The sequence below is a fragment of the Peromyscus maniculatus genome, chromosome 7 (assembly GCF_049852395.1).
Source record: "Peromyscus maniculatus bairdii isolate BWxNUB_F1_BW_parent chromosome 7, HU_Pman_BW_mat_3.1, whole genome shotgun sequence".
NCBI lineage: Eukaryota > Metazoa > Chordata > Mammalia > Rodentia > Cricetidae > Peromyscus > Peromyscus maniculatus.
This window is the reverse complement of record NC_134858.1, coordinates 42088192-42114043: the sequence shown is the minus strand read 5'-3', so window position 1 is coordinate 42114043 and position 25852 is coordinate 42088192. Positions and strand designations below refer to the sequence as shown.

The window sequence follows — 25852 nt, the reverse complement described above, 5'->3', positions numbered from 1 at the left end:
GCATCCCTCCATGGCCTCTACATCAGCTCCTGCCTCCAAGTTCCTGCCTTGTTTGAGTTCCTGTCCTGACTCCCTTCAATAATAAACAGCAATGTGGAAGTGTAAACCAAATAAACCCTTTCCTCCCCAACTTGCTTTTTGGTCATGGTGTTTCATCACAGCAACCTAAGCCCGGTACCAAGTTACATGGGCATGGCCGAAACATTTTCCCTGAGATGCTCACATGGAGTTCTGGTGCTCCAGGGGTCTGAGGGGCTTCTCAGAGGTTCCTGAGGGGGCTGCAGAGGCCACTGTAGACCTCTCCATGAGCCGTGCATGGTGGAGTAGAAAAGCCTGGGCCTCCTAGGTCACACTGACCTGGACTCTAAGTTTCGGCTTGCTCTTTTGTAAGATGGAGACAGCAGTCCCATCCATGTCATCGAGTGAATCAATGTGACATCATGAGGAGGCCTAAGGACACGGCGTGCAGGAACACATACGATGCGTTGACCTTATTTTACTCTCTGTAGCTCGGCTGAAGCAGCTGTGCCTCCTGTCATTCTGACGGCCCCTCCTTGTCTTCACCCTACTCCTGACCACAGCCCTAACTTGGACATGTATGGACAGGAGTGGCTCCTCCATCAGCAGAGGCCACCAGAGAAAGGTCGGCTCCTCACCAGCAGAGGTGACTAGAGAATCAGGGTCAGATGCCTGAGGTTCCATGTCTCCGGAACCTCAAGTTCTGGAGTGACAATTTCATAGAAAGTCGGGGAGTCAAGGGAGACCCTCACTTGTACCCCCGTTCCATGGCGTAGGTTCGTCTTGCTATCCCATAGGATGGACGTGCACTTGCTCCTTGCTCCAGGCATCACACACTGTGGGTATGAGTGCCATGGGAACTGCTGGCTCCTGCCCACCCACTGCATTTCCCCACCTGATTTCGGGAATAAGGTCAGACAACCAGATCTGTCACTGAACTGATATCAAATGACTTTGGGTCAGAGGGCAGATCAAGTTCTAACTCTGATTTCAGTTTACTCCACCACCAACCGCAGCTCTGTCCCTGAGCCTGAAAATGGACCAGCAGCAGCAAGCCCTCAGGGGCAGATAATTCCTCACCCAGAGGGCTTGAAAGGTGGACTTGGGTGAGTATGTGGGGGAGGTAGATGGGGCGTGAATAGGTGGGGGTGAGTAGGTGAGGGGGTGAGTAGATAGGGGGTGCTGTGGGATGTCTTTCTGTATGCTGTGAATATGTGTGGCTCCCATTGGATAATAAAGAAAGCTGTTTTGACCTATGGCAAGAAAGCTTGCAGCCAGGTGGGAAATCCAGGTGGAGATACAGAGGGAAGGAGGGTGGGGAGGAGACACCAGCCCACTTCGAGGAGACTAGTAACGCTCAGCCACGTGGCAACATACAGATGAATAGGAATGGGTTGATTTAAGATGAAAGAGCTAGCTAGCAAGAAGCTGAAGCCATAGGCCATACAGTTTGTAATTAATATAAGCCTCTGAGTAATTATTTTATAGGCAGCTGTGGGACAGTGGGTGAGAGAGATTCTTCCGGACTGCTGGGCAAGGCAGGACCGGAGAAATTGCCATCTACAGGAGGTGGATAGGTGGGGGGGGGGTGTGAGTATGTGGGGGGTGAGTAGGTGGGGGTGAGTAGATGGAGGGTGAGTAGGTGGAGGGTGAGTAGGTGGAGGGTGAGTAGGGGGGTGAGTAGGGGGGGTGAGTGGGGGGTGAGTAGATGGGGGGTGAGTAAGTGGGGGTGAGTAGGTGGGGGTGAGTAGGGGGTGAGTAGGGGGGTGAGTAGATGGAGGGTGAGTAGGTGGGGGGTGAGTAGGTGGGGGTGAGTAGGGGGGTGAGTAGGTGGAGGGTGAGTAGGTGGGGGGTGAGTAGGTGGGGGGGTAAGTAGGTGGGGGTGAGTAGGTGGGGGTGAGTAGGTGGGGGGACAGAGTACAAGATTCTACGTTTCTGCCAAACTCTCAAGGGCACAGCTTGGTTATGCCTTGAGCAGAGAGCCTGGAAGCCTTGCTCTAACAGGGTGTTTGAAGGTCCTGTTTTAACAGGGGAAGCACAGGATGAGGGCTGACTAAGCTCTTTGAGAGAGATCCTTTCTATGTTCCCCAACCACAATGTCTAACCACACTGATAACACCTTAGGAAACATCTCCTGGGTGGGTGGGTGGATGAGTATAAATGGACTGATAGTTGAGTATGGATGGGTGATGGCTGATATTAAGACTCAAATGCACAGACGGAAACAATTATCAAATAAGATGTAGTTCTATAAACTGGGGCAGAACAAAGGCATGGGGAAGGAAGGCAGAGGGTAAGAATGGAAAGAAATGCAGAGAGGGGGTGGATAGTGGAAGCTGAGAAAGAGTCTCTGTGTCCCCACGGATTTCTCAGGTCATCTGGAATTAAACTTAGCATGATTTATGAGTGTGTCCTATCTCCCGCAACAGACCAAGGCAGGTGCACTCAGGCCTGATGCTTCTCCCCCAGCCCTGCACTTAGCGAAGGAGCTGTATTCCCAGGAACAGGGATAACAGCTCCACTCACCAATTCTTTCAGGGAGCAGATACATCACCTGGATTGTCTCATTTAACTTCATTAACAAGCGTATGGGGCCAGTCCTTCATGATCCCTGTGATGATCTAGATGAAGAGGCTAGAACTTAGAATTAAACAAAATGCCCACAGTCACAAAAAGTGATTGAGATTAGGTGGTAAGGACTCCAGGCTACCAAGGGCCATGCTCTTGGCCAAAGATGATGCAGGTTATGTGAAACCTGAAGCATAGATACATACATACACACACACACACACATACACACACACACACACACACACACACACACACATACATACATACATACACACACACACATACATACATACACACATACATGCACACACACACACACATACACACACACACACACACATACACACACACACACACACACACACATACATACATACACACATACAAAGTTTACTTTTATTGCTATTTTTTGTTTCCTTGAGATGGATTCTCACTGTGTAGATCAGGCTGTCCTGGGACTTGCTATATAGACCAGGCTGCCCTCAAAGTCAGAGAAATCTGCCTACTCTGCCTCCCAAGTGCTGGGATTAAAGGTGTGAGTCCTCACCCATATTTAGTTGAAGGTACACATGCAGGAGCCCATGGAGGCCAGAAGCACAGGTGGTTGTGGGCTGCCCAACATGGGTGCTAGGAACTAAACTCAGGTCCTCTGCAAAACTGGTGTGTACTCAACCAAGGCATCTCTTCACTCACTGAAGCTTAGATACTTTGAAGGGGTGTTTGGGGGAGGGTGTCTACAAAAAAAAATATGACAACGTAAATATACTGCTGGAACCCGCTAGATGGCTGTGGTGGTTTGAAGAAAATGGCCCCCAAAGGGAGTGGCACTATTAGGAGGTGTGGCCTTGTTGGAGTAGGTGTGGTCTTATTGGAGGAAGTGTGTCACTGTGGGGGTGGGCTTTGAGGTCTTTTTCTCAAGCTTCACTCAGTGTGACAGTCAACTTCCTGTTGCTTGCAAGATGTAGCACTCTCAGCTCCAACACCATGTGTACCTGCATGCCACCATGCTTCCCACCATGATCATGATGGACTGAACCTCTGAAACTATAAGCGAGCCATCCCAATTAAATGTTTCCTTTATAAGAGATGCCGTGGTCATGGTGTGTGGTGGTATTGTGTTCCCCAAAATATTGTGTACTCTAATAAATTTATCTGGGGTCAGAAAACAGACAGCCACTAGATACAAAGGCTAGAAAATGGTGGCACTCACACCTTTAATCCTAGCATTCCAGAGATAGAAATCCCTCTGGATCTCTGTGAGTTCAAGGCCACATTGGAAATAGCCAAGCATGGTGACACACGCCTTTAATCCCAGAAAGCCAGCCTTTAATCCCAGGGAGTGGTGGTAGAAAGCAGAAAGATATATAAGGGTGAGGACCAGAAACTAGAGGCATTTGGCTGGTTAAGCATGTGGCTGGTTAAGCTCCAGGCTTTCAAGCAGCAGTTCAGCTGAGAGCATTCCGGATGAGGACTCAGAGGCCTCCAGTCTGAGGAGACAAGACCAGCTGAGGATCTGGCGAGGTGAGATAGCTGTGGCTTGTTCTGTCTCTCTGATCTACCAGCATGGACCCAAATAACTCGCCTCAGGTTTGATTTTATTAATAAGAACTTTTAAGAATCCTGCTACAATGGTGTCTCTTCACAGCAATAGAAATCCTAACTAAGACAACTGCCTGAGAAGGGGGCACACAAGGGAGGGGCACAAGAGCTCACGCCTCACAGTGACTCTGCCTCCGAACTTGACATACTTGGGAGAGAGGAAAAAGGAGAAGGAAGAGGAAAATCTGTTGAAAGGGAGAGAGAAGGATAAATAAGGAGCCAAAGGTGAGAGAGAAAATGAGAAAAGCAAGCAGAAAAATCTAAAGGGAGAGGTGGGGGGCGTAGTTCTCTTGGTAGAGAGAGGGCTTACCTAACACTCGCAAAGCCCTGGGTTTGATCTCCAGCACCACATAATCCGAAAGTTATGATGCACACCTTATTCTCAGTATGCAGGAGCTAGAGGCAAGGAGACCTGAAGTTCATGTCATCCTGAACTAAAACAGTGAGTTAGAGACCAGTCTGAGTTCCAGGAAATCCTGTACCCCACCCAAACCCCCAGAAAAGGCTGAGGCCTCCCACAGAAGATGGAGTTATGACTTAGCTGTTTGCACGAGGCACCTGGGAAAGGCAGGCCTGTTTTCTGCAGTCCACAGTGCCTCCATCTCTAAGCTGTGCATTTTCCACCCTTGAGAATCACAGCAGCCACCCCAATCCTGCCTGCGAGCCTCCTTCCCAGGCCTCTGCACTAGTTCCCAGGCTCATCTAGGAGCTGGGGCCAAAGCCAGAGCCAAGAGTGCTGAGTAATCATCCTGCCACCAGCCCTGCCCTGCAGCGGTCCTGCAGCTGCCTGAAACATAGGCCAGATGTTTATCCTGGCACAGACAGGAACCAAACAAGGAAGACCTAGCTGCAAGTAGCCTCCTGGCCCCTCACTGCCTGACTGCTGAAATTCTTTGAAAAGGAGGGGCCTGTCTACTGAAGTCATCCCTTCCAAGACCTCAACCTGCTCCAAACTTCCTGCTCTAAGTCTTTGCTCTGGGTTGGTGAAGAGTGAGAGCCTTATAGGTTGGCCTCAGATGGAACCAAAGCTACTCAGCACTGACCATAGCCATGGGCCATCCAACCCCAACTATACACCCAGAGCGTTCCGATGCTCTGTAGTGTCAGAATACCAGCCCATTTGCCTGACTGGCAGTAGGAGAGGACCCAGGCTCCAGCCACCACTTTTCTTCTGTCTAAAACATCTTCATCACCCACAATGGTCAAATACAACAAAATGTTCTCCATGAGGTTATTGTGAGAAAGAGATGACGCACAGAAGCACATTGCTAAATGGAAGGAGCCAAGGCACACAGCTGACTGTTCTCCCGGAAGAATCAGATGTGAAACAGAACACAATCTACATTTTTAACTTGTATGTGATGGTAGATTTTGCCTCAGAGAGTCCTCAAGTGACCAGCTCCTTTGCAGCTTTATGGTCTGATCCCAAGGTTCCACTTTGTACAGCCCCTGGCCAGAGTGGGGCGGGATGCGGTTCCAACAGTCCCATGTGGCAGGACAAGAATCAGGAATGAGCCTGTGGAGGAGAGGAGCTGATCCTAGCTGTGGCGCACTGGTGATGTCCAAACAGTAGACTATTCCAAAGGGGTACTGCAGAAAGATCATTAGCCCCACAGCATCACTCTGGGTCCAGGAAATGAGTTCATGGAGGTCTCTTTAGGGAAGAGACCTTGTCTTTTTTTTTTTTTTTTTTTTTTTGGTTTTTTCGAGACAGGGTTTCTCTGTGTAGCTTTGCGCCTTTCCTGGGACTCACTTAGTAGCCCAGGCTGGCCTCGAACTCACAGAGATCCGCCTGGCTCTGCCTCCCGAGTGCTAGGATTAAAGGCGTGCGCCACCACCGCCCGGCTAAGACCTTGTCTTATAATGCTTGTCTTATAATGCTTCATGGTAAAAGACGGAGTGACTTTTCTACTCAGGTGTTCTTATTCCTAAAGAAATACATCCTCAACAACAAAGCAAACAGTGTTGGGAGCTGCAGGGTGACCGAAAGTAGTGTTTTTTGAATTAGACTTCAGAAAATAGGCAAGCTCACCAAAGAGATTCTCTTTAGGGAAGAGACCTCCATGAACTCCCCAATCCTATTGCTTGACACAAGCCAGCAATCTACTCTCCCAACTTCCTGCAACCCCAAACGCAGGCACCCTCACAGTGAGAAGGCGCGCAACGAGAGGAAAGAGAAAGAAAAGGTTGTCTGCCATCACCTAGCCCCAGCCAATGCCCGCCCTCCTGCCCTCCTGCCCTCCTGGTTGGATGGAAGGCATTCAAGTGGGCAGGCTTTGGTAACGCCTTAGGTGTGTCGCCTGTCCTAAGGCCTATGAATGACTCCAGGTGTTGTCCCGGCCCTTTAAACTGAGTGTCGTCGGGTTACAAGACTCATAATCATTCCAGTTTGGCAACTTCACCTGTTGAGTTGTAGGAACTGACCAGCCCCAGAGTCCCCAAGTCACTCCAAGACACAGTGGCAGGAGGTTGCTGCTTGCTGAAGGAAGAGAATGCTGGCCACCACGGAGCAAGGCCAACCTTGCACTTGGGCCGCCTCTGACCAGTGCTGACCGGGGCTTTCTGACCTACTGGCTCATTTGAGGACCCCTCCTGCTGCCTCGGGTTGCAGTTCTCAGCTCCAGGCTGTAAGAACATTAGGAGGATTACCAAAGGAGCATGGTGAGTCTAAAGCCCTCGGGCTGGGGAGGGCAGCTGTCCATAAAGGGCTCTTCTAGTAGCCTGTGGGGTCATCCACTGAGGATGCTGTGACATCTTCCAGGTTAAAAAAGAGGTCACAACTGAGTTACCTCCACTTCCAGCCCTTTGTGCCCATCAGCTCTCCTCTCCCTCCGTCATTAGCCATCCTTGAAGATGGGCACAGAAGTCAGGGCCGTCATTGTCCTTCTAAATCGTGCTTGTTTCTTTGCATACTGTCTGGGGTGTGTTTGCTGGAGCACGCCATGGTTTCTTCAAAGCAAGGGCTGCTTTGGTGCCATGGTGACCCTCAGACACTCCCTGAGAAAAATGACTCCTGGACTTTTTAAAGAAAACAGTATAGGGCTGCCCCGAAACAGTCAGGGATGTTTGGGGGGGGCTTCTGCTTTGTCTCTTCGTGCTCTCCTCCACTGAGTATCCCCAGCATCTTCTGCTGCTGGCTTGTCCTTTTAAGGGGGGCAACTGAGGACCAGAACAGGGAAGAGATAATCGCTACGCCTAAAGTGGGAGCCAGCAGGATTGATTCTCCAATCCTTGGCAATTGCTCAAGCACTAAAATGAAAGGGTTGGAGAAAGTAGATGCCCAAGAAAAAGGTGTGCGACACCCAAGTACTTCCAGTGGCCCTCTAGTAAAAAGTCTAGCAAAACACTCGTGTCCAGCTGAGGGCAGAGTGGCAGGACCACTTGGCTATACTGGACCAGAGCTGGGACTACCCGATACCTGGTCAGATGCAGTCCTGTGCAGAGGTGTGCCACCCGGGGGGGATTATTGGGGAGGAAAGGAACAGTGTCAGCCTCCTGACTGTGAGCCATTGCTGAGTGGCACTGAGGAGCTCTGGGCTGCCTCTTGGAGGAGCTGCTAACAAGGGTACCATTTCTGAGGCAGCTAACAGAAACAAAACCTGTTGTACAACCCAAGACCAAGGGGCTAGCTCTCTATGAGCTCCTGAGACTTTAATTTCACTGAGTCTCAACTCATCCCCCATCCCTGTAGAAGAAAAAAAACAGTGTGATCCATGAAACCCTTGGTACGCACATAGGGTGAGCGGCGAGGATAAGCAAACCAACACGGGTGAATAAGCTCTGTACACCAGGAAGCCTGAGCAAAAGTAAGCACCGTCACTAACAAGGAACCCTCTCCAGGAAGTGATAGACAGGACCACATCTCACGCTGGCCCATTGCCAGCAAGGAATGAAAGCTGCGTGCTGCTGCTAAGGGGGAAGGCAGGTGGGTACCGTGAGTGCAGGGTCAGGCCAAGGGTCACGAAGCAGAGGCAGGCAACGTGACAGCTAGTCTGCAGAAGAGAATTGCCAGACTCAGGCCCCGAGAAAACCACTAAGCTACCCGTGTGTGTGACAATCTGTTCTTTCCCACTGATGAAGGCAGGATGAGCCTAGCTCCCAGCCCACAGGAGAAGCTGGGGTAATCCAAAGCCAGACTTAGCTCCCCCTGCTCCTCCCCTCTGTCCTCCTGCCTCTCCCTGTCAGAGCTGGTCAAAGTCCCACATGGAGCTGCCTCTAAGCGATGTTTATTCAACTGGTAATATTGAGGGAGAGCTAGAGCAGGCCGCCAATCCCTGGCAGAGTAAGAGCCGAGTGCCTGACCTGGACAGGTGCCATATGTACTCTGCAGCTGAAATCAAAAGGGACGTTGGGAGCACTGGATAGCCATCTTGGCCAGGACTCATTTCTGCTCAGGAAGTCCTAAGCACACCATGGTCCAAAGACGAGGGTGTTATACCCAAGCAAGGCAGGCGATACTGCCCAAGGTCAGTTTCAGTCCCCCAAGGTGCTCTCCACTGTCTCTTTTTCTTGCCAATCTGTACAGTCCCCAAATATCTGGTGGGCTTGGCTGGAGGACTGTGGCAAATGAAGAGGCCGGCCTGCTGGCAGCAGGGGCCTGGTAACATGTGGAGGACCCCCTCAGACTGAGGCACAGAATCCAGAAGCCCTCCACTCTGGTGATGTCCTCCTGGCAAATTGAGAACTGAGCAGTAGACAGAGCCTGGTGAAGTACCGAGAAAGCTCTCTCTCCATGTCTGCTTCTGTAGCTCCCTCTCTACCGGGGGAAGAGAACCTGACGTTAATGTGACTCCAGGTAGCTAGCTACTTTTAAATAATCCACCCTGGCCACTGGCCAGATGTTTGGCAAGGGGTGGGGGTGTTGAGACAATGTCTAGGAGCTGCCTCAGAGGCACCCACAAAAGAGAGATTACAAGGTACTCCTGAGCCAAAAGGGCAGATCTCTCCAGGGTGGCTGGACGCTATCCCAGAAGAAAAAGTGCTTGCTTTGGACTGAAGTCAGGATTGATGTCTATATAGAGGGAATTGCATGAGATGGGTAAGAACAAGGGGCAGCATGCTACAGCTGAAGCACGATGTTTAGGGAGCAGAAAGATTATAGGGTACATGCTGTCTGATCCCTTTATCAGAGAACTCAGCCTCAGTGTCTCCCCCACCCCAATCCATTGCTCAGAAGCCAAGTCTGGAGAAAGGCCTCAGTGGCCATCAACTGAGTGGTCTCCCTCCAAAGGACCGTGCCCCCACACACACACACAAGCCCACAGTATTGTTCCTTGTACAGTAGCAGAGCCTGCCTCATCAGTATCAGGCCCTAGAAATGCACTGGGAGATGAGCGCAGATACATCTAGAGAGTGTCGGGTCATCGGGCAGTCACACCACTGGAGACAATTCACTGAGACGCCGCTGTGAGGCTGGATAGAGAGCCCAGAGAACCAGGATTCACAGGGTGAGAGAAGACGGGACAGGAATGAGAGCTGCAGGGTGAGGAGCCACTGGAACTGAGGAGGAAATGATGGGAGAGATGAGAAAACAGACCCCACGAGGGGCTCAGAAACTCCAGACCAGCTTCCCAAAGCCCACGGACTGCTGGAGGCCCTCATCCTCAGGCCTGAGAATCTTCATAAGCCTCAGATTCCCAAGTACTTATTCTGTTCAGCCTTCCATCTTGCCCAGATGCAAACATCAGTCTTAATAAGGCACTGCAACTTCCCAGCGACTCCTAAGACAGTAAACTCCCTGTGCCTGAAATAGACTTCAGCCGACCGCCACCAGAATATGAGCTTCCAGCCTGTCTCCATCTTCTTAACCTCAGACAGCACAGACCTGGAATGGGACAGGCCCTGTGTACTGACAGAGGCGTGAGTGTCAGTCAGTCAGTCTGTCTGTCAGTCAGTCTGTCAGTGCAAGAGTGAGTGAGAAGTGAATGAATGACAGAAAAATGATCCAGAAACTGAATCCCTTGTAACCAGATTCTAATCTAGGTGACGGAAAGCAAAGTTCACCAAATCCAACTTTAAAAAGTGCCCAATCCTACCAGAAATAAAAGCATTTCTGCCCCTGCAAGCAGGAGCTGAGGGTGAGAGAAGAACAGGCCTGAGCCTGCTAGGAAACCCCGGCAACAGGAAAAGGGAGAGTCCGGCAGAGACAGTGTGGCAATCCCCCTGCATGTATTTAGCTGCACCACCCAGCCTGCCACTCTGATTAAACATCAGGATTGCAGCAGAGAAACCGGTAAACAGATTTCAAAACTGCAACACCCTCTCCTCCTGCCGGCTCCCAGGATGCTTTCCAGCTTCTAGTGTAAGCCACGTGCAAATGGAAATTCTTAGGTGGCAGGTGAAAGAACACTTTCTGGAGGAAGTGGGTGACAGAATGAAGTGGCCTGTCCAGGGTGCGGAGGGGTCTTCAGTCATGGGGTATGCTGCACACCCGGCTGGTGGGGCAGAGATGGCCCATGCTTAGTGTGCTGGCTGAGGTCTTAATTTCTCACGCTACAGCCTGCCTGTACTGGTTTCTCCACTACTTATCTGGGAACCTAAGTGTCCACCATAGACTAGGTTCTAAAACGACCCTGGAAGGTTGGGAGAAGACGCAAGATCTAGACCCTGGGTTGCAAGGCTGCATGGAAGGAGCAGGGACAGGCTAAACGACTCCCCTCATCCCAGGCAGAACGCGGCCCTCCTTCACGCACAGATGCCAACAAGAAGGGAGCAACCATAGCACCTTCATCAAGGAAGTAACTGGGGCACCTTTGTCCCACTGCCACGCTGACACCGGGGACATCCCCACTGGCCTATCCTGAGGAGCTGTAGTCCCTGATGTCCTACCGAGTCACAGCAACTGACTTCTCATCTCCTACCTGATTAAGAAGTGCACGCAGCCCCCGCCGTTCAAGAGTCACCTGACGTGCGGTGTCTCCCTCTGAGTATGACACCGCTCTCGGAGACTTGGAAATTAGGAGAAGAAGGCACAGAGAAGCCAAGTGAGTTGAAAAGGGTCGCTCAGCCTCTAAGAGGCAGAGCTGAGACTTCAAACCCTGGAGGTCTCCAGTCTGCCTCAGGCTTCGGACCCCTAGGACCAGCACATGGTGTACCCTGATCTACTGTGGGACTGGTCCCTCCCATTTCCCTACCTCCATGCTGCTGGGCTCTATAGCAAAGTGTGCATGAAGTGGAAACGCTAACACCAGAGGACGGAGGAAGGGCGTGGGGTTCTGCAGACTCCAGCCCCGCCCCTGCCCCCCCCCCCCCCCGCTAAAGATAACAGCAATAGGGGCCCAGGGGAGCAACACACACAGAAGGAAGCCCCTGGGCATGATCAACTCTAACCTTGGAGAAGGCTGGGACAAAGTTTCACAGCCAGTCTGCTCAGGAAAAATGACCCATATTGCCGCGAGACCATTAAGGAGAGAAAAGTGATTTAAAGCCAAGCCTGACATGGCGGTGCACACCTGTAATCCCAGCATTCTGGAAGCTGTGGCAGATGGATTGCCATGAATTTGAGACCAGTCTAGGCTACCTAGCAAGTTTCAAGAAAGAGGACTATCAGTGAATCAGGCTGCAGACTAGTCTCAGGCAATAGAAGCTGCAAGCCAGCAGCCAGCAATTCTAGATCACAGACTCCTGAGGAAGGGCTTATGAGGCCTGGTGCGTTCTGCTTTCAGAGCCCCATTGAAACCCAATGCAGATTTCCATAAGCAAAATAGAAAAACCAGAGTGGCAGCGTTCGGAAGGACTGTGGCCTCACCCACTCCTGTCCCACCTACCCATTCCCAGCACTGACGGGGCTCTGCCCAGTAACCAAGGATGGTAGACGCCACTTCCAGGCCTACCTCTGTCTGCTTGAGAAACTCCTGCATGGCCCAGCTCCTGCTCACAGACACCCCCTCCCCATTTCTAGGAAGTGCTTCTAGCTGTCACAATCTCCCCTCTGCCAAGACAGCTCCTGCAGTATCCCCATTTGTCCTCAGGGTCCTCTTTGGCCTCTTCCTTAAGATAGTTTGAATGGCCGTGTTTGCTCTGTCCTTCTGTCTGTCTTTGCTTCTCTGACCTTCATCTGCTACCTCCTCTTCAGAGAGCAACTGATGTCATTCAGCTCAGGTCCCCTAGCTGCCCTGGTTACTCTCTGCAGATGTCCTTGGGCCATAGTCTGTCCTCCTCATGTCAGACTCCTGGGCCTAGGAAGCCATCAAAATAGCTGTCCGGGTCCTGTCACATCCATGCCAGATGCTCTACAAAGCTCTTACCAGTTAATAATGAATAATTTCCAAGTATCTACTATGCCAGGTACTTGCCAGATTCTATTTAAATATTGTTAGCAATTATTAAAAATGGGCTATCTGCTCACGGGCATAAGAACTCTGCCCCTTGTCCATAGCTGGGTCTCCAGCCCCTGAACAGTGACTTTGTGATGGAATAAAATAGTATTATTACAATTAACAGTTACTGCACTCTGCTCCAGCCATGAGCATGCATATTTGGGACTCATTAAGAGGAATACTTATTGAAAACTAGTTTCTGTCTGTCTCTGTCTCTGTCTCTGTCTCTGTCTCTCTCTCTCTCTCTCTCACACACACACACACACACACACGCAGCTGAGGCTCTCGGTGGTCAAACAACTTGTGTACAGAGGTGGGCTTCAGACCCAGGTGGCAGGATGCCGCGGCCTGTGCTCCATCCACTGCCAAAATGCCTCTTCCCGCAGCGGCATCACAGCCAGGAGAAACTTCCAAAGCCCTTGCAGAGTTATGTGAGTGGGCAGGAGAATGAGAGAAGAATGCCAGGTTATGCAACATCGAAGTAATAATGCAGAGAGGTCCCGGAAGCACCACCAGAATGCTATTTATAGGCTCCTGGGTTCAGAGTTCCCAGGAAAGCCATCAAAGAGTCACCAAGTCTTTTGCGGGCAGATCAGCAGCAGCAGCAGCAGCTAAACTTGTATACAGAGGTGGTTGTCCCTGAGGCATCCAGAACAAAGCAGACTGCTCCCTTCTGCCCTTGGAGAGAACCCTTGCTGAACCCGAATACCGTGTGATAGCACAGAAGAAACCAGGCCAGCACATCTGCTTGGGAAGAATAGTCACCGAGGACCCCACACCACCACCAGAGCCTCTGAGACCCTTCAGACCACAAAGATCAACCAAGGGGACCATAAACAACAATGGGGTCAGGAGAGGACCAGATGAAGTCCCGGTGGGTATGGGAAGGCACCCAGCACCCAGCAGGTGGGGCGTTTCTGCGGAGTCTTCCTCACAGTCAGGAAGTTAGATTTATACCCACATTGCAAAGGGGGAAGCTGGGTCCAGGAGACACTGAGAATTGTCCAAGGACACTTCGGGGCTCAGCAGAGGAGCCGGGCCCTCTATAGCAAATCCCCTTTCTCCCTACCACCACCTCCCACCCTTTCGTGTTTCAGGGACAATCCAGGACAAGCCAAGGCAGTATGGTTTTTAGAGACAGCATCAGCTTTGTGGAATTCTTTTATAACCACCAGACTGCATTGCAGGTGGCAGCTACCTGGTTCTGGGAAATAGAGTGTTTGGAGAACTCATGTAAGCTCTAGTATCCGTCAGTCCTCCCCAGCAGGCAAGCGCCCGAGCCGCCGCCTTATGATCTGACCCTGCCAGAAGGAGAAAGTGGGCACAAGAACTCTGTGTGGACCTGGGCAAAATAGAAGAGTCAAGAATTCAGAAACGTCGGCGAGAATGGACTGCTTCCCCTGGGTCTTCCCCAAACATGCAAGAGAGAGCTCACAGTAGTGTGCCGCCTGGAGCATAGGGGCCTCCCCCGGAAGCCGCGCTGTCCACAGTCAACGCCACCCAAGAGGCCTGTACTAGTGCCTCACTCCTGGCCTTCGTATTGTCCCGACCCAAAGGCTCAGGGCAGAGAGCTTGCAAGCCCTGCACCACGCCTTCATCCACGACACAGGGATCCTTGCCTCTGTACCCTCCCCGCCCCCAACCCCAGCCCTACCTGCAGTTAAGAGCCTTGCTGTAACACAAAGGTTGATTCTTAAATGACAGAGCTGTACAGCGGGCTGGCAGCAGGATAAAGCTGGGTCACCTGACACCTCCCGCCCGCCCCAGGCCTTGCCCTGTAGCTATTATACCTTGGAATGGGGAGGTGAGGTTCCGGACTCAAATTGCCAGCAGGTCAACACCTATGTGGTTTATTACAAGGCACGGTGGTTTCTAATGTAGCAGCAGGGCTGAGGTTAGATTAAAGGCGGGCCGTGAGGACACCTACACCGGCACCCACGATACAGACTGCTGCTCCTATACGTGAGAGCTGGTGCCTAGCCTGTTTTGCTGGATGGACAGCCTGAAAACAGGGTCGCAAGACCAGGGACTTCTCAGAAGCCAGCGCGGCTGCTGCCACTGAAACCCTGTGTGCACCTTAAACGGCTGCATCACAGCAAACCCCTCCCTGGCCCCATGATGAAGCGCCCCTCCACAACCCCTTCTTGTTACCTTACCTGACATTGTGGAGGCACCTAAGAGACAGGGTCTTGTGTCCAGCCTGATAAAGGCATCAAACTGCCTGCCTAGCAGCAGCAGCTGGGAAACAGCGGCCTGCTCGCAGTGGGACAGAGGGTTAGATGCAGATTCAGGGATCAAAGTGGCTTAAGGCCACCTAGAGAGCCCCCTGAACACCTGAGCTAGCTGTGGCCAGGACTCGCTCTTCTTGTTAACTGCCAGCAGCCTCCTCGGGTCTCTTGGCTCACTCACAAAGCAGTCCCCGCCCTTTCCCTGGGGTGCCCCTGTCAACCTGTCACTGGCCTCAGCATCCTAACTACAGAAGCTGAGAGCCTCAGAGGGTCTGTGTACCCATCACCTGGCAACAGCAGCATCTTTAGCTCCAAGGTTTCCCTCTGAGACCAAGGAAAGCCAGAGCCCGCCTCATGGGATCCCGAAGCCGCCACAGAGAAGAGCAAAGCCAGACAAACAGCCTTTGGGTTCTGTGGTTCGTCTTCCTCATCTCCAGCTCTGCTAACCTCTTCTCAGAGCAAGGCAATGTCTGGGGGGCAGAGAGGTTAGCAGGGCAAAGGAGATGGTCGGCTCTGTTCCTTGGGCCTCTTTGTTATTCGTTGTGGAACACTGGCCCTTCCATTGTGAAATAATCAAGTGCCTCCCCGTCATGGTACTCAGTGGCCTGACAGAGCATCCTAAATGTACAGCAAGTCAGAAGTCACACTCCCTTGGCTATCTCTTTGTGGCTTCTCTGTAGAATTTAAAACCAAAAACTCAACAAACAACAAACAAAACTGGGCGGTGGTGGCACACGCCTTTAATCCCAGCATTCAGGAGGCAGAGGCAGGCAGATCTCTGTGAGTTTGAGGCCAGCCTGGTCTACAAGGCAAGTTCCAGGATAGCTAGGGCTACATAGAGAAACTGTGTCTCGAAAATTTAAAAAAATAAAATAAAAATGCTGCCTGATATCTGGGGTCATTGTCTCTGGCTAGAGGCAAAATGAACCATTTGACTTTTGGAGCTCAGCTAAGCCTAGGAACTTCTCCAGGATTTAAAACATGGAGGGAGGGAGGAACCACAGCTGAGAACGGGCAAATGTGGTAGAAGATGGAAGAATTGATGGGCTCTCCTGGGCACCAGGGCCCTGCTGTCTACTTGCTTTTTGAGAGGCGGCTCCCATGACCATTCATAGATGCTTTGGCAAAGTCAAGAAGCAATTCCAGGTCCCTATGCCTCCCAACCTCGGAAGGGCTGTGGAGCTCCTGAGGGTGATCTCTGCATGTTGACTGCGGGCTAAGCACAGGCAACAAGACCACATTGCAGAAGGGGAGAGACTCAATAGGGTGCACCACCCCCAAAGACGCTTAACCACACAGGCCCTTGAAACTGCCCGGAAATGAAAACAGAGTAGTCCCCCGAGTCTAGAAGCCCAGCCTGGAGAGCTGGGTCTGCCCTTCACTTGCTTAGAAACCACAGAAGCCACTTTGTGGATGTGAACTTTGGCTTTCAATTCTGTAAAGTGGGGATGTCTCTGGGTTTCCCAAAGATTAAATATAATAGCACCTTTGAAAGGAAGATGTTGCAAGCAATAAAACAAGATTCAGCCTTCACAGGTGGGTTCTGGATTAATGCTGTTCCCTTGTTAGTGACCAACTAAAAAAATAAAGCAGGAAGATGCTCTGAGCTAACCAGGTAATGGAAAGTGTTTTTCAACCATCAACCATCCACCCATTCTACCTCCATCCTGGGAATCGAGTGTCTGAGCATTCTCAACCTTCAATTGTACTCCAGTCAGCAAAAGCTTTGTTCCAGAGGAGCCCTAAGTCAGACATGGGCTGAATCAGACCCACGAGCCAGAGCTCTGTACAGTCGGGATCAACAAGGCAGGTGGCCTGGCCCAGCCAGCAGCTCTGATGGAAAGGGGAAGGACTGGCTATAGGGGACTGTACTGTGGTAACGGTCACCAGTTCAAGAGGCTAAGTTCAAGCTGAGCATAATCAAAGGTATTTCTAGCAATGAAGAAGGAACCACGGCTGGTCTTTGTTTGCTTTTCAGCATTCCCTCTTCTGTGACCCTAGGGCAATATCTTTCCTCTGTCTGCTTTCAGGGACAGTAGCCCAGAACGGTTTCTAGAGGCCCTTTCAGCTCTGCATCCTTGAACACTACTGGACCTGCCAGTGGTGGGGTATGGTGGGATCTTAGAGTTCCACGTGGTCCCCGAATGTCTCAGCCCCATCCTTTCCCTAGTTCAGGACTTATCCTGAGCTGAGAGGGGATAGAAGCATCCTTCCGTTCTCCTTTCCATTCTTCTCAGAATGTCTCCAACATTGATGGTCCCCAATTACCACTCAGGGCCCTAAAACACATCTATTGACCACTAGCCCTGATACCCATGAACTGCAACATCTCTGTTTCCTGGAAGTTTGACAGCCTTACATTTCCAACCTCTTTCTGTCATAGATTCTTGTCCAGAGCCTGCAGGAAAGGGCAGAGAATGAGCCACTAAGTGGGAGATGTAGAGGCTACAGCATGGTGCCATGAGGACAAGAGCCGAGTTCCTCAAAGCACAGCCTTTTAGTCTCTCTTAGAACATTGGGTGCACAACGTTGTCTAGACCATGCCTTTGATTCATGATAACATTTCACTACTGATCCACACAGTACTGATCCACATTAGTAACTGGTTAGCTAGTTACTTGGTTTAGGAATACAGTAAGCTTCCATAAATCTGTACAAACACTGGGGCTTAGCAGTAACCTATAGAATCATGAGATCCCTCCCTTGCCCCTCACATGCACACCCATGCCCCTGCTGAGGTAGATGGGCAAGTCTCCTTTGCTTATTAATTCAACAAAAATTGGCTACACTGTACATATTTAATATCTAAGGAACCATGTTAAATGCACTCTGCTGAGGTGAGCACCGCCCACCCATGTCCATCATGGGAGTCCCATGTCCAGCATTCCTTTGCTTCTTCATGAAAAGGATGCTGAGCCGCATGGAACCTGTTGGGACTTGATCCTTGTTATTCAGTTGTTTATGTTCCACTTTTATTTGATATAACTTGTAGTTCATTTATTTTTACTTCAGTATGATATTTTATTGTGTGACTGTATTTATGGGCAGATTTCTTACAGGCTGGCCCAAGACAAGTCTTAAAGCTAAGATAGGATCGTTAATTTACTCATCCAACACTATTCAATACTCACCCTATCCCATGCACTGTCGGAGAGAGTTTGGATGCAGTGATCAACAGGACAGTCATAGTCCCTTAAAACCACAACTTGCAGCTTTGGATTCACTTGCTTGTTCCTGGATTTGTTACAAACGAGTACTGAATGTTTTGTATATCCACTAAGTAGCCAGCACTTGGAAGCATTGCCCACCATGAGATATCAGGCCACTTCAGCTCATGATGAGCAGCCAAAGGCCAGAGAGGTGTAGATTGCACATTTCCTTTGTTCACTCTGTGTCTGGGCTTCCAGCATAATCCCTTGCCCATCATGGGTACAGTCAATGCCTGCTGAATTAGTAAAAAACAAAAGAAACTCGTCCTACCTACCTTAACTAATGCAGGCGTGTGTACACAGGTAGAGTCCGTGAAAAAGAATGAACTGATGGGAAGAGCCCGCTGAATAGATGCTCTTTGTATCCAGCTCCCTCCTCTAGCCTTCCACATTCCAGCAGACACGCTACCCTGTTAAACCAAAGCCCAAAGGCACCCATCCCACAGGCAAAGTCAGTGTCAATCTTTCAAAGACACAGAATCTTCTCTTTCCCTCATATCCTTGCCTCCCCTCCAAACTTGCCTGCTTCTAGGTAGCTCCTCCATCACTTGCTCACACTTGCTCCTGACTGCTGGCCCCTTTCCATCATTCAAGTCACAGTTCAGATGTGAGCTCTCCAAAGAAGCCTCCTTAACTGTTCTGACCTTTTCCCTTGACCCTTACTCTGTCTCCATCCAGATGTCTCTCTTCTCAATCTGCTCTCCTCTGAAGGCTTCCCCTAACCCTGTGGGGGTTTTTTCTGGCTTATTACCTGGGATAGTCCACCCCACACACACAGGCCCTTCAAGGAATGTAGCACTCAGTTGACTTGTTTGGGTGCCTCTCCTAGTCTGCTGGTATGAATGCTTCTTGATCTTTAACTCCAATTTCTTTTTGGATCCGGGCCTGGCACAGTGTAGACATTTCCATATATCTACCTACTTCGGCAGACATTTAGGGCTAACACCCTGGGTACCACACACTTGGTTTTAGTACTTTTTAATCTGGACCTAAGTTCAATGAAAAGACTTCTCCAGTTTGTGTGAACACTGCTGTTGGTGTTGTTATCTCCTGATTGAGTATTCACAGGGCCAGGTACCCTGGCCTGTTCTCATCTTCATCCTGAAAGTTGTCCCCTTTGACAACCAGCCTGGTGATGACCAAGGAGAGACTGGGAACGACCAGAGCCCAGAGATCAGTTCAGTCATTTGTAGGCACAAGCCAGATACTTAACATAGAAAAGAGACCAACACAATTTTTATTTGTCAACTCTAAATAAAATTTAAAAAAAAAAAAAAAAAAAACAGAAAGAGACACAGTCAGAGAAATGTGGCTGTCCAAACAGAGAAGGGCTACAGAAGCATGGGGGATGGGCAGGTAGGAAAAGGTGGCCATGTGTGAGCCGGGCACCAGAAAGCTCCTTTTATTTCTTGCCCTAAGGCACAAAATCAGTAGGAATCAGAGCCTGTGGACTACTGCACCAGCCATTCATAAAGACATCAAAGGGTAAAAGCCCTCCAGCAGATTGCAGACTGCAGACTGCAGAATGTAGAAGGAGGGAAAGCAGGATGGAGCTCCCCTCCCATCACTGGGGCCCCCATGTTTAACATGAGAGCGGGTATGTTCCTGTAACCAGCCTAGGATTCCCACACACCCAGGCTTAGAAGAAGCCTTTTCACCCTCTAGTGGGACCAGAAAAATCCCCAGTAAGAAATGTACAAGATCCTGCAGCTTCTTCCCATTGACACTGGGTATCCACACCACCCATACAGTATTAGCAAGTCAGACCCTGGGTAGAGGCTTAAAGCTCAGACAGAGCTCAAGGACTCCCCATCCTCTACCAGACCTTCAAGAGAAGAAGATCAAGAAGGTTCTGAGATGCTCGAGAGATAAGAAGGGTTCAGAGAATGGTGTAAGCATTACCGCTCTGATGGAAAGGTATCCTGGCAGTCAGGAGCCAAGGAATACTGCAAAGTCACTGTAAGAGCAGCCGCTTAACAGTTCTGCTCTAAGGAAAGGTTTCCCCAATGTAATAATAACTCTGCCCAGGCAGGGAATGGTTTCCCCAGCAAAGTTGTTACAGCTCTGCTCAGGTCCCCCTGAGTTAACAAACCTGCTCCACTAGGGGAAGGTTTCCCCAGCAAAAGTGTTACAGTCTCCGCTCTGGCTCCAGAGAAAGTTACAGCTGGGCTTCAATTCACTCCTCTGAAAATGTCACACTGCACAATAAACCTCACTCAAGAGATTTGTTGGGAAGGAAGGATCCAGGAGGGTGGCTGCCTTGGATGAGAAACAGCAGCAAACTGAACAGAGTGCAGCTCTTATATAGGATTTCTTGAGGGGCGGAGCTTTTCAGAGTAGCTTGGGATTGGTGGGTTTTGGTGGTCTGATTCTGGAGCAGGCTCAGGGATTGGTGAGATTTTGTGCTCAGGGACTGGTGGCATTTCGAGCTCAGGGACTTCAGAGATTGGTGGGTTCTGTGCTCAGGGATTGGTGGGATTCTGTGCTCAGGGACTTGTAGCATTTCAAGCTCAGGGACTTCGGGGATTGGTGGGATTCTGCAGCCTGACTCTGTGGCAAGCTCAGGGACTGGTGTGATTTCAGGCCCTGGTCCTGGGGTCAAGTCAGGTTCAGGGTGTTTTCCCTTGGCCCTTTGCACCCTACAAACGGGAACCTGGTCATCACCCTCCCTTTGACCCTTGCCTGTAGGAAAAGGAGTAAACATACTTTGCGTAGGAGCCTCTGTATAGACGACTCCCATTGTTTGAGTCTCTACAGCTGTGTGTACATTGAGTGCACATGGGAAGCGAGTGACCAAATGCAGGAAATGCCTGTGCGCATGTTTGTGCACATGTGTCACAGCAGAACTGCAACCCCACTCTCAGGAATGCCCTGGTATCCTGGCAGACTTCTGTTTGAGCTTGCCTGTTTTATTAGTTGTAATCCACATGCAGCAAACGACTCCGTAAACACACCTCCTAGGGAGTGTCTAACACACATGAACACCATGTAACCAACAGCCACAGCAAGTTCTAGAAGTTTCTCAATATTCCAGAACATTCCATTGTTGTTCTTCCTATAACCACCCCACTTCCCCAGTAGTAACCACTGCTCTGACTGCTAGCACCCCTAAACTTTACCTCCTGATTCCGTGATGATGTCATTCAACAATACATACTTTCCCGTGTTTAGTTCTTTCTTTCTTCATTATGTCATGAAGTTCATTCATGGCGTTGCATTTAGCGCTAGCTTTGGATTGGTTACTATCATGTTCTTGTGAGAAAGTGTCTGACAAGAGCAACTTAAAGGAGGGAAGAGTGACTCGGCTCACAGATTCAGAGAGCTTAGCTGGCCGCATGTGCTTAGGCAAGAGGGAGTGGATAGTGGAGACCAACTCACCTCTTAGGATACTTGGACAAGGAAAAGAGCACAGGGAAAGTTCAGGGCAAGACGCCCTTTCTAGGGACTTGCCTCTGTGATCTAAGTCCTCCAATGAGGGCCCATTTCCTGACTTTCACCATTTCCCAATAATGCTGCCCTGCGGCAGATACCTCAACCAGTTCATCCATCCATTACGTGAAGTACTGGCTGGTGGGGTATAAACTAGCCACGCTTCGGCCATGTGTGCGGATACGAAACACAGGCTGATTCATGACTTGATGGCTCAGTAGATCTGCTGTGGGATGTAATCACACATACACACAAAAGGAATGCTTACAGTTGGGAAGCAGGCACTGCTGGTCTGGGTCTCAGAGGTCCCCTCACTCAACTCGCCATTTTTCCTTCAATTACAGGATCCGAACAGTGACCAACCCCTGAACAGCCACGGTAAGCTCAGGTCCCCGGGCCTTTCAATCTCAGACACTGTAGTGCCGAATGCTATGCACGACGTCAATCCACTGTCCAGCCATCGTCCAACAAAAAGTACTAAGTTCTCCTAAGTTCCAGGATTTGTTCTTAAAAAAAAAAAAAAAAAAAAAAAAAAAAAAAAGGCCTGGTCTCTGAGGAAATATGACCAGCAGGCCCAAAAGGCCAGGAACAGCGACAACCCCCCAGTCTATTCTTCGTGCCAGGCCCTGAGCTGCACAGAACTGGGCTACCGCAGTGGTAAAGACAAGGCTCCTGCCTCACGGAGTTCATGCTATCAAGAATGCGGGGCACTGGTGCTTCCCTGTAGGAAAGGAAACGGCTGTGAGTGCCTGATTAAAGGAGGCGAATGAGTGAATAACAGAAAATCCCCAATCTTAAGGGTTTTACCCCCTCCTATTATATTTTCTTAAATCACTGACGCCTACTCCCGATAGCCTATACATCAGCAAGACAAATGAACAGGGAACAAATTAATGGGAACAAATCCGGAAGACCATGGGCCAATCCCCCTCAGGTGAACATCTTATTTGAGTCACAAGTTAATAATGACCAGAAACAATAACTCAGCTAGTGGAAACTGTACCTCCTTTGTACTTTAGAGTTTAATGTAACAGTAGACCATGAGGTCCCCAAAGAGTACCAGGCTGCCTGTGGCTCTTCCTGTGTGTGCCTCAGCCAGTGAACAAATCTAAGAACTGCCAAACCAGAAGGCAGCTGAATTGGCTCCAAACACCTGGTGGGAAGGAAGCTGAAAGAAAAAACCTGTGCTGTATCAACCAGGCTGTATCAACCAGGCGCTGTATCAACCAGGCCGTATAAACCAGGCTATATCAACCAGGCTGTATAAACAAACCAGGCTGTATCAACCAGGCTGTATCAACTAGGCTAGCTAGGCAAGTCAACTAGCAACAGCGGGGGTGAAGGAGGGATGGAGGGAGGGAGGAGAGGAGGAATCTGAGCTCCTGAGTGTCAGAGGTCATGAGTAACATCCAGGTCATTCAACACCAGAAAGTCAACCTGCCCGTGTGACTGGGGGCTGGGGCAGGGGCTGGCTGCTGAGAATTAGCAGTGAAGTCCATTTGGCTCAGAGAATGAGGCTAAATACACTGCTTAGAAGGTTGAGAGTCCTGAAGTGAGGTCCAAAAGCCAGTGTGAGAGGAGCCCCCAATTGTCACTTAAGAGGGAAGGGACAGGGTAAAAGCCACCTTCCTGGAAGCTTGTCTAGAAGCAGTGGGCAGGACACACAGACAGAAGGAACAATCACAAGCGGGGAGGCTGTCTGTGAACTTGAGCTAAGTGTGAAACCACATCCCTTCCTAAAGAGGGAGGCAGGTCTTCCCTGAGAACAGCCAGGACACACTTTGGGCCAGGACACGGGGCAAGTGACTCCTTCCAAGAGATTGTTCGCTATCCAAGAAAACAAATCAGCCTCATGTTCCCAGAAGCAGGTGTCCAAGAAACAAATCAGGCATGAATAATTGAACAAAATACTGATGTGTTGGTGGCCACAGGAACAGAACAATTCTGAAGAGCTAGTGTGGGAACTTTAAAAACAGAACTACCTAGCATTACTGATAAGCTGCTTTGTGCCAGGTCCTAACAATTTACAGGCAACACCAAGTCATATTCACATCCCCACTGCAGGGCCACTGTGCAGTTAAAACTCCCCATTAGGGAAGCACAAAGTTTGAGCTTTCTTATTGACAGTCACTGATACTGTCGTTTATGGGGCACAGGCCTCTGACAGACACCAGCCTCGGCTTCCAATGAGCAGAAGACATATGCCTAGCATTGCTTGAGGCAGAATAAAGTGAGAGCTGGGGGTAGGACCGACAGGGTGCACTTAAGAGAACAGAGCCAAGAACAGATCGCTTCCCATCATGGACACTCATTGGGCATCTGCTGTGGGACAGGCTCTGCTCTGGGCACTGGAGACGCAGGAGAGCACAAAAGATAGTCTTCATGGCAGCTTTGTCTCCACTTTGGGGAGGGGTGGGAGGAGAGAGAAAAAGGAAGATGTCGGAAAGTAGGTCAGAGGTAAATGCTTTGAGGGAAAACCAAGCGAGGAAGGGGGATGGGAAGCGTGGGATGGCTACGTGGGAAGTTCTAGAACAGCTCACATGAAGGAGATGTGGAAGAGAGGTGAGAACGAGGTGAGGGAATAAGCCATGTGGGGGTGAGGGCAAGAGAGCCCGCCTACTGCTTTCTAGGTTTCTGGAGCTGCTGTGTTTAATGCCCAGCTCCCCTCCCAAAACACCTCCTAAGTTCATTGCCTGAAAGGCACCTGAAAAGACCCAGAGCCTATCTCTGATGCCGACAGGACTTTTCACAACCTTGTCGGACTTCATCTCCTCGGTAGCCATGCGTATTTGTTCTTTTGTGCCCCTGTGACCGATGTACCTGATACAAACAACGGCATGGAGACAGAGTTCCTTTTGAAACAGTTCCAGAATCTCTCAGAGCACCACGGTGGGGAAGGATGTGGCAGAACAATTCACAGGATGTTACAGAAAATGGGCTACCTAAAGGAAATAAAAAGTAGGGAAAAAAAAAAAAAAACTCCCAAAGATACAGCCTTGGGGATCTACTTCCTCCAGCTAAGACTTACCTCCCTAAGTTTCTAGAAATTTCCAAAATAGTACCACGATTTGGGGACCTAACATCCAAACTTATGGCCCTGTCTGTTGTGATGTTTCAGATTCAAACTATGACACCATCTGAAATGGATGTGTAATTGTTTGTTTGTTTGTTTTACAAATTTTAGACAAGGATAGTCTCCCATGTAAACTCCCTGGTCCCAAACTCACTCCAGCCCTCTTCTCCCAGATAATGAGTGAATGCTTTCACTAGATAACAGCCCGGTCACATACTCTCTCTTGTTCAAAACTTTCAACGGCACCTCGCTGCTTTCAGGACAAATGCCAAACCTTAGCGTGGTTTTCAAGTCCCACAAAATGACTTTGTTGTCTTGCCTCCCAACAGGCTTTGGCTCACCTCATTCTCCAGGACCTTAGACAATCACAGCACACACATACCCTCCATGCCTGTGTCTCCACTAGCCCAGAGCCTCTGTTCCCTGTCTCTTCCTGTATAGCTCAGGAAGCCTCCCCAGCATCCCCAGGTGGTGTCTCTCATCCAGCACATACTTCCTTTCACCTGGTGGTCTGCATTTGTGTCCTGTTTACCTCTTCCCCAGACTCTAATCTCCTTAAAGACATGGACCATGCTGGGGACTCGCTGTGTATTAGACTAACATGGAGATGGGAACATCACAATACATCTACTCACAAGTAATTATCAGGCCTCTGCTACATGCTCACTGTGCGGAGAGGCAAAAAATTAAGGCAGAGGACTGGGGGTGTGGCTCAGTCAGTAGAGCGCTTGCCTAGCATAGAGCCCTGGGTTCCATCCCCCCCTCTGCAGAAACCAGTGGTGGTGAGTGCCTCTAATTCCAGCACCAGCAGGATCAGAAGTTCAAGGTCATCCTGGTCTACATCTAGAGCATGAGGCTAGCCTGAGCTACATGATCTTGATCTCCTGCTTTAAAAAAAAATTATCAGAGAAGCAAATGGATAAGAGGAGTAAACCCTAATCTTCTGTAGCACTAGGGGTGGGGTGCATGGGGGTGGGGGGGAAATGCAGTTGATGACATTTGGTGTTCTAAAAGAGCCAATGGGAGAATTCTGGATGTTCTCAACACACACACACACACACACACACACACACACACACACACACACACACAAGTAAGTCTTATGTATTACATACATGTGTTGAAATGTTATACTATACCCCATAAATACAATTATGTGTCAATTAAAAATATATACAAGAACAGGGAAGGATAAATGATAATATATCATATATATCGTGGTAGGTGCCCAAGTACATGCCTGATGAGCTTGGACCCCTCCCAGGGCAGGGACAGGTCAGATAAGGCAAGAATGACATCCTCTTGTACAGGCTAGGGCAAGACAAGGGGAGGTGGCACTGGCTGCCAGCTCAACTGAGGAGTGCTTACGAAAGATAGGTAAATCGGGGCAAGGGCGGGGAGGTGGGT

At 50.0% G+C, this 25852-nt stretch overlaps 2 protein-coding genes across 2 annotated transcripts in view; one reads left to right on the top strand and one right to left on the bottom strand.

Moving 5' to 3' along the window:
• Positions 1–14920, bottom strand: part of Smim35 (small integral membrane protein 35) — a 79847-nt gene extending 64927 nt beyond the window's left edge. Inside the window, exon 1 of the mRNA XM_042280811.2 lies at positions 14663–14920. Within this exon, the coding sequence (XP_042136745.1) occupies positions 14663–14669 (7 nt within the window). The 5' untranslated portion in view covers positions 14670–14920. The remainder of the gene's footprint in view (positions 1–14662) is intronic.
• Tmprss4 (transmembrane serine protease 4) overlaps positions 6529–25852 on the top strand; it is a 33023-nt gene continuing 13699 nt past the window's right edge. Inside the window, exons 1-2 of the mRNA XM_042280810.2 lie at positions 6529–6849; positions 21717–21750. Coding sequence (XP_042136744.2) covers positions 6847–6849; positions 21717–21750 — 37 coding nt within the window. The 5' untranslated portion in view covers positions 6529–6846. The remainder of the gene's footprint in view (positions 6850–21716; positions 21751–25852) is intronic.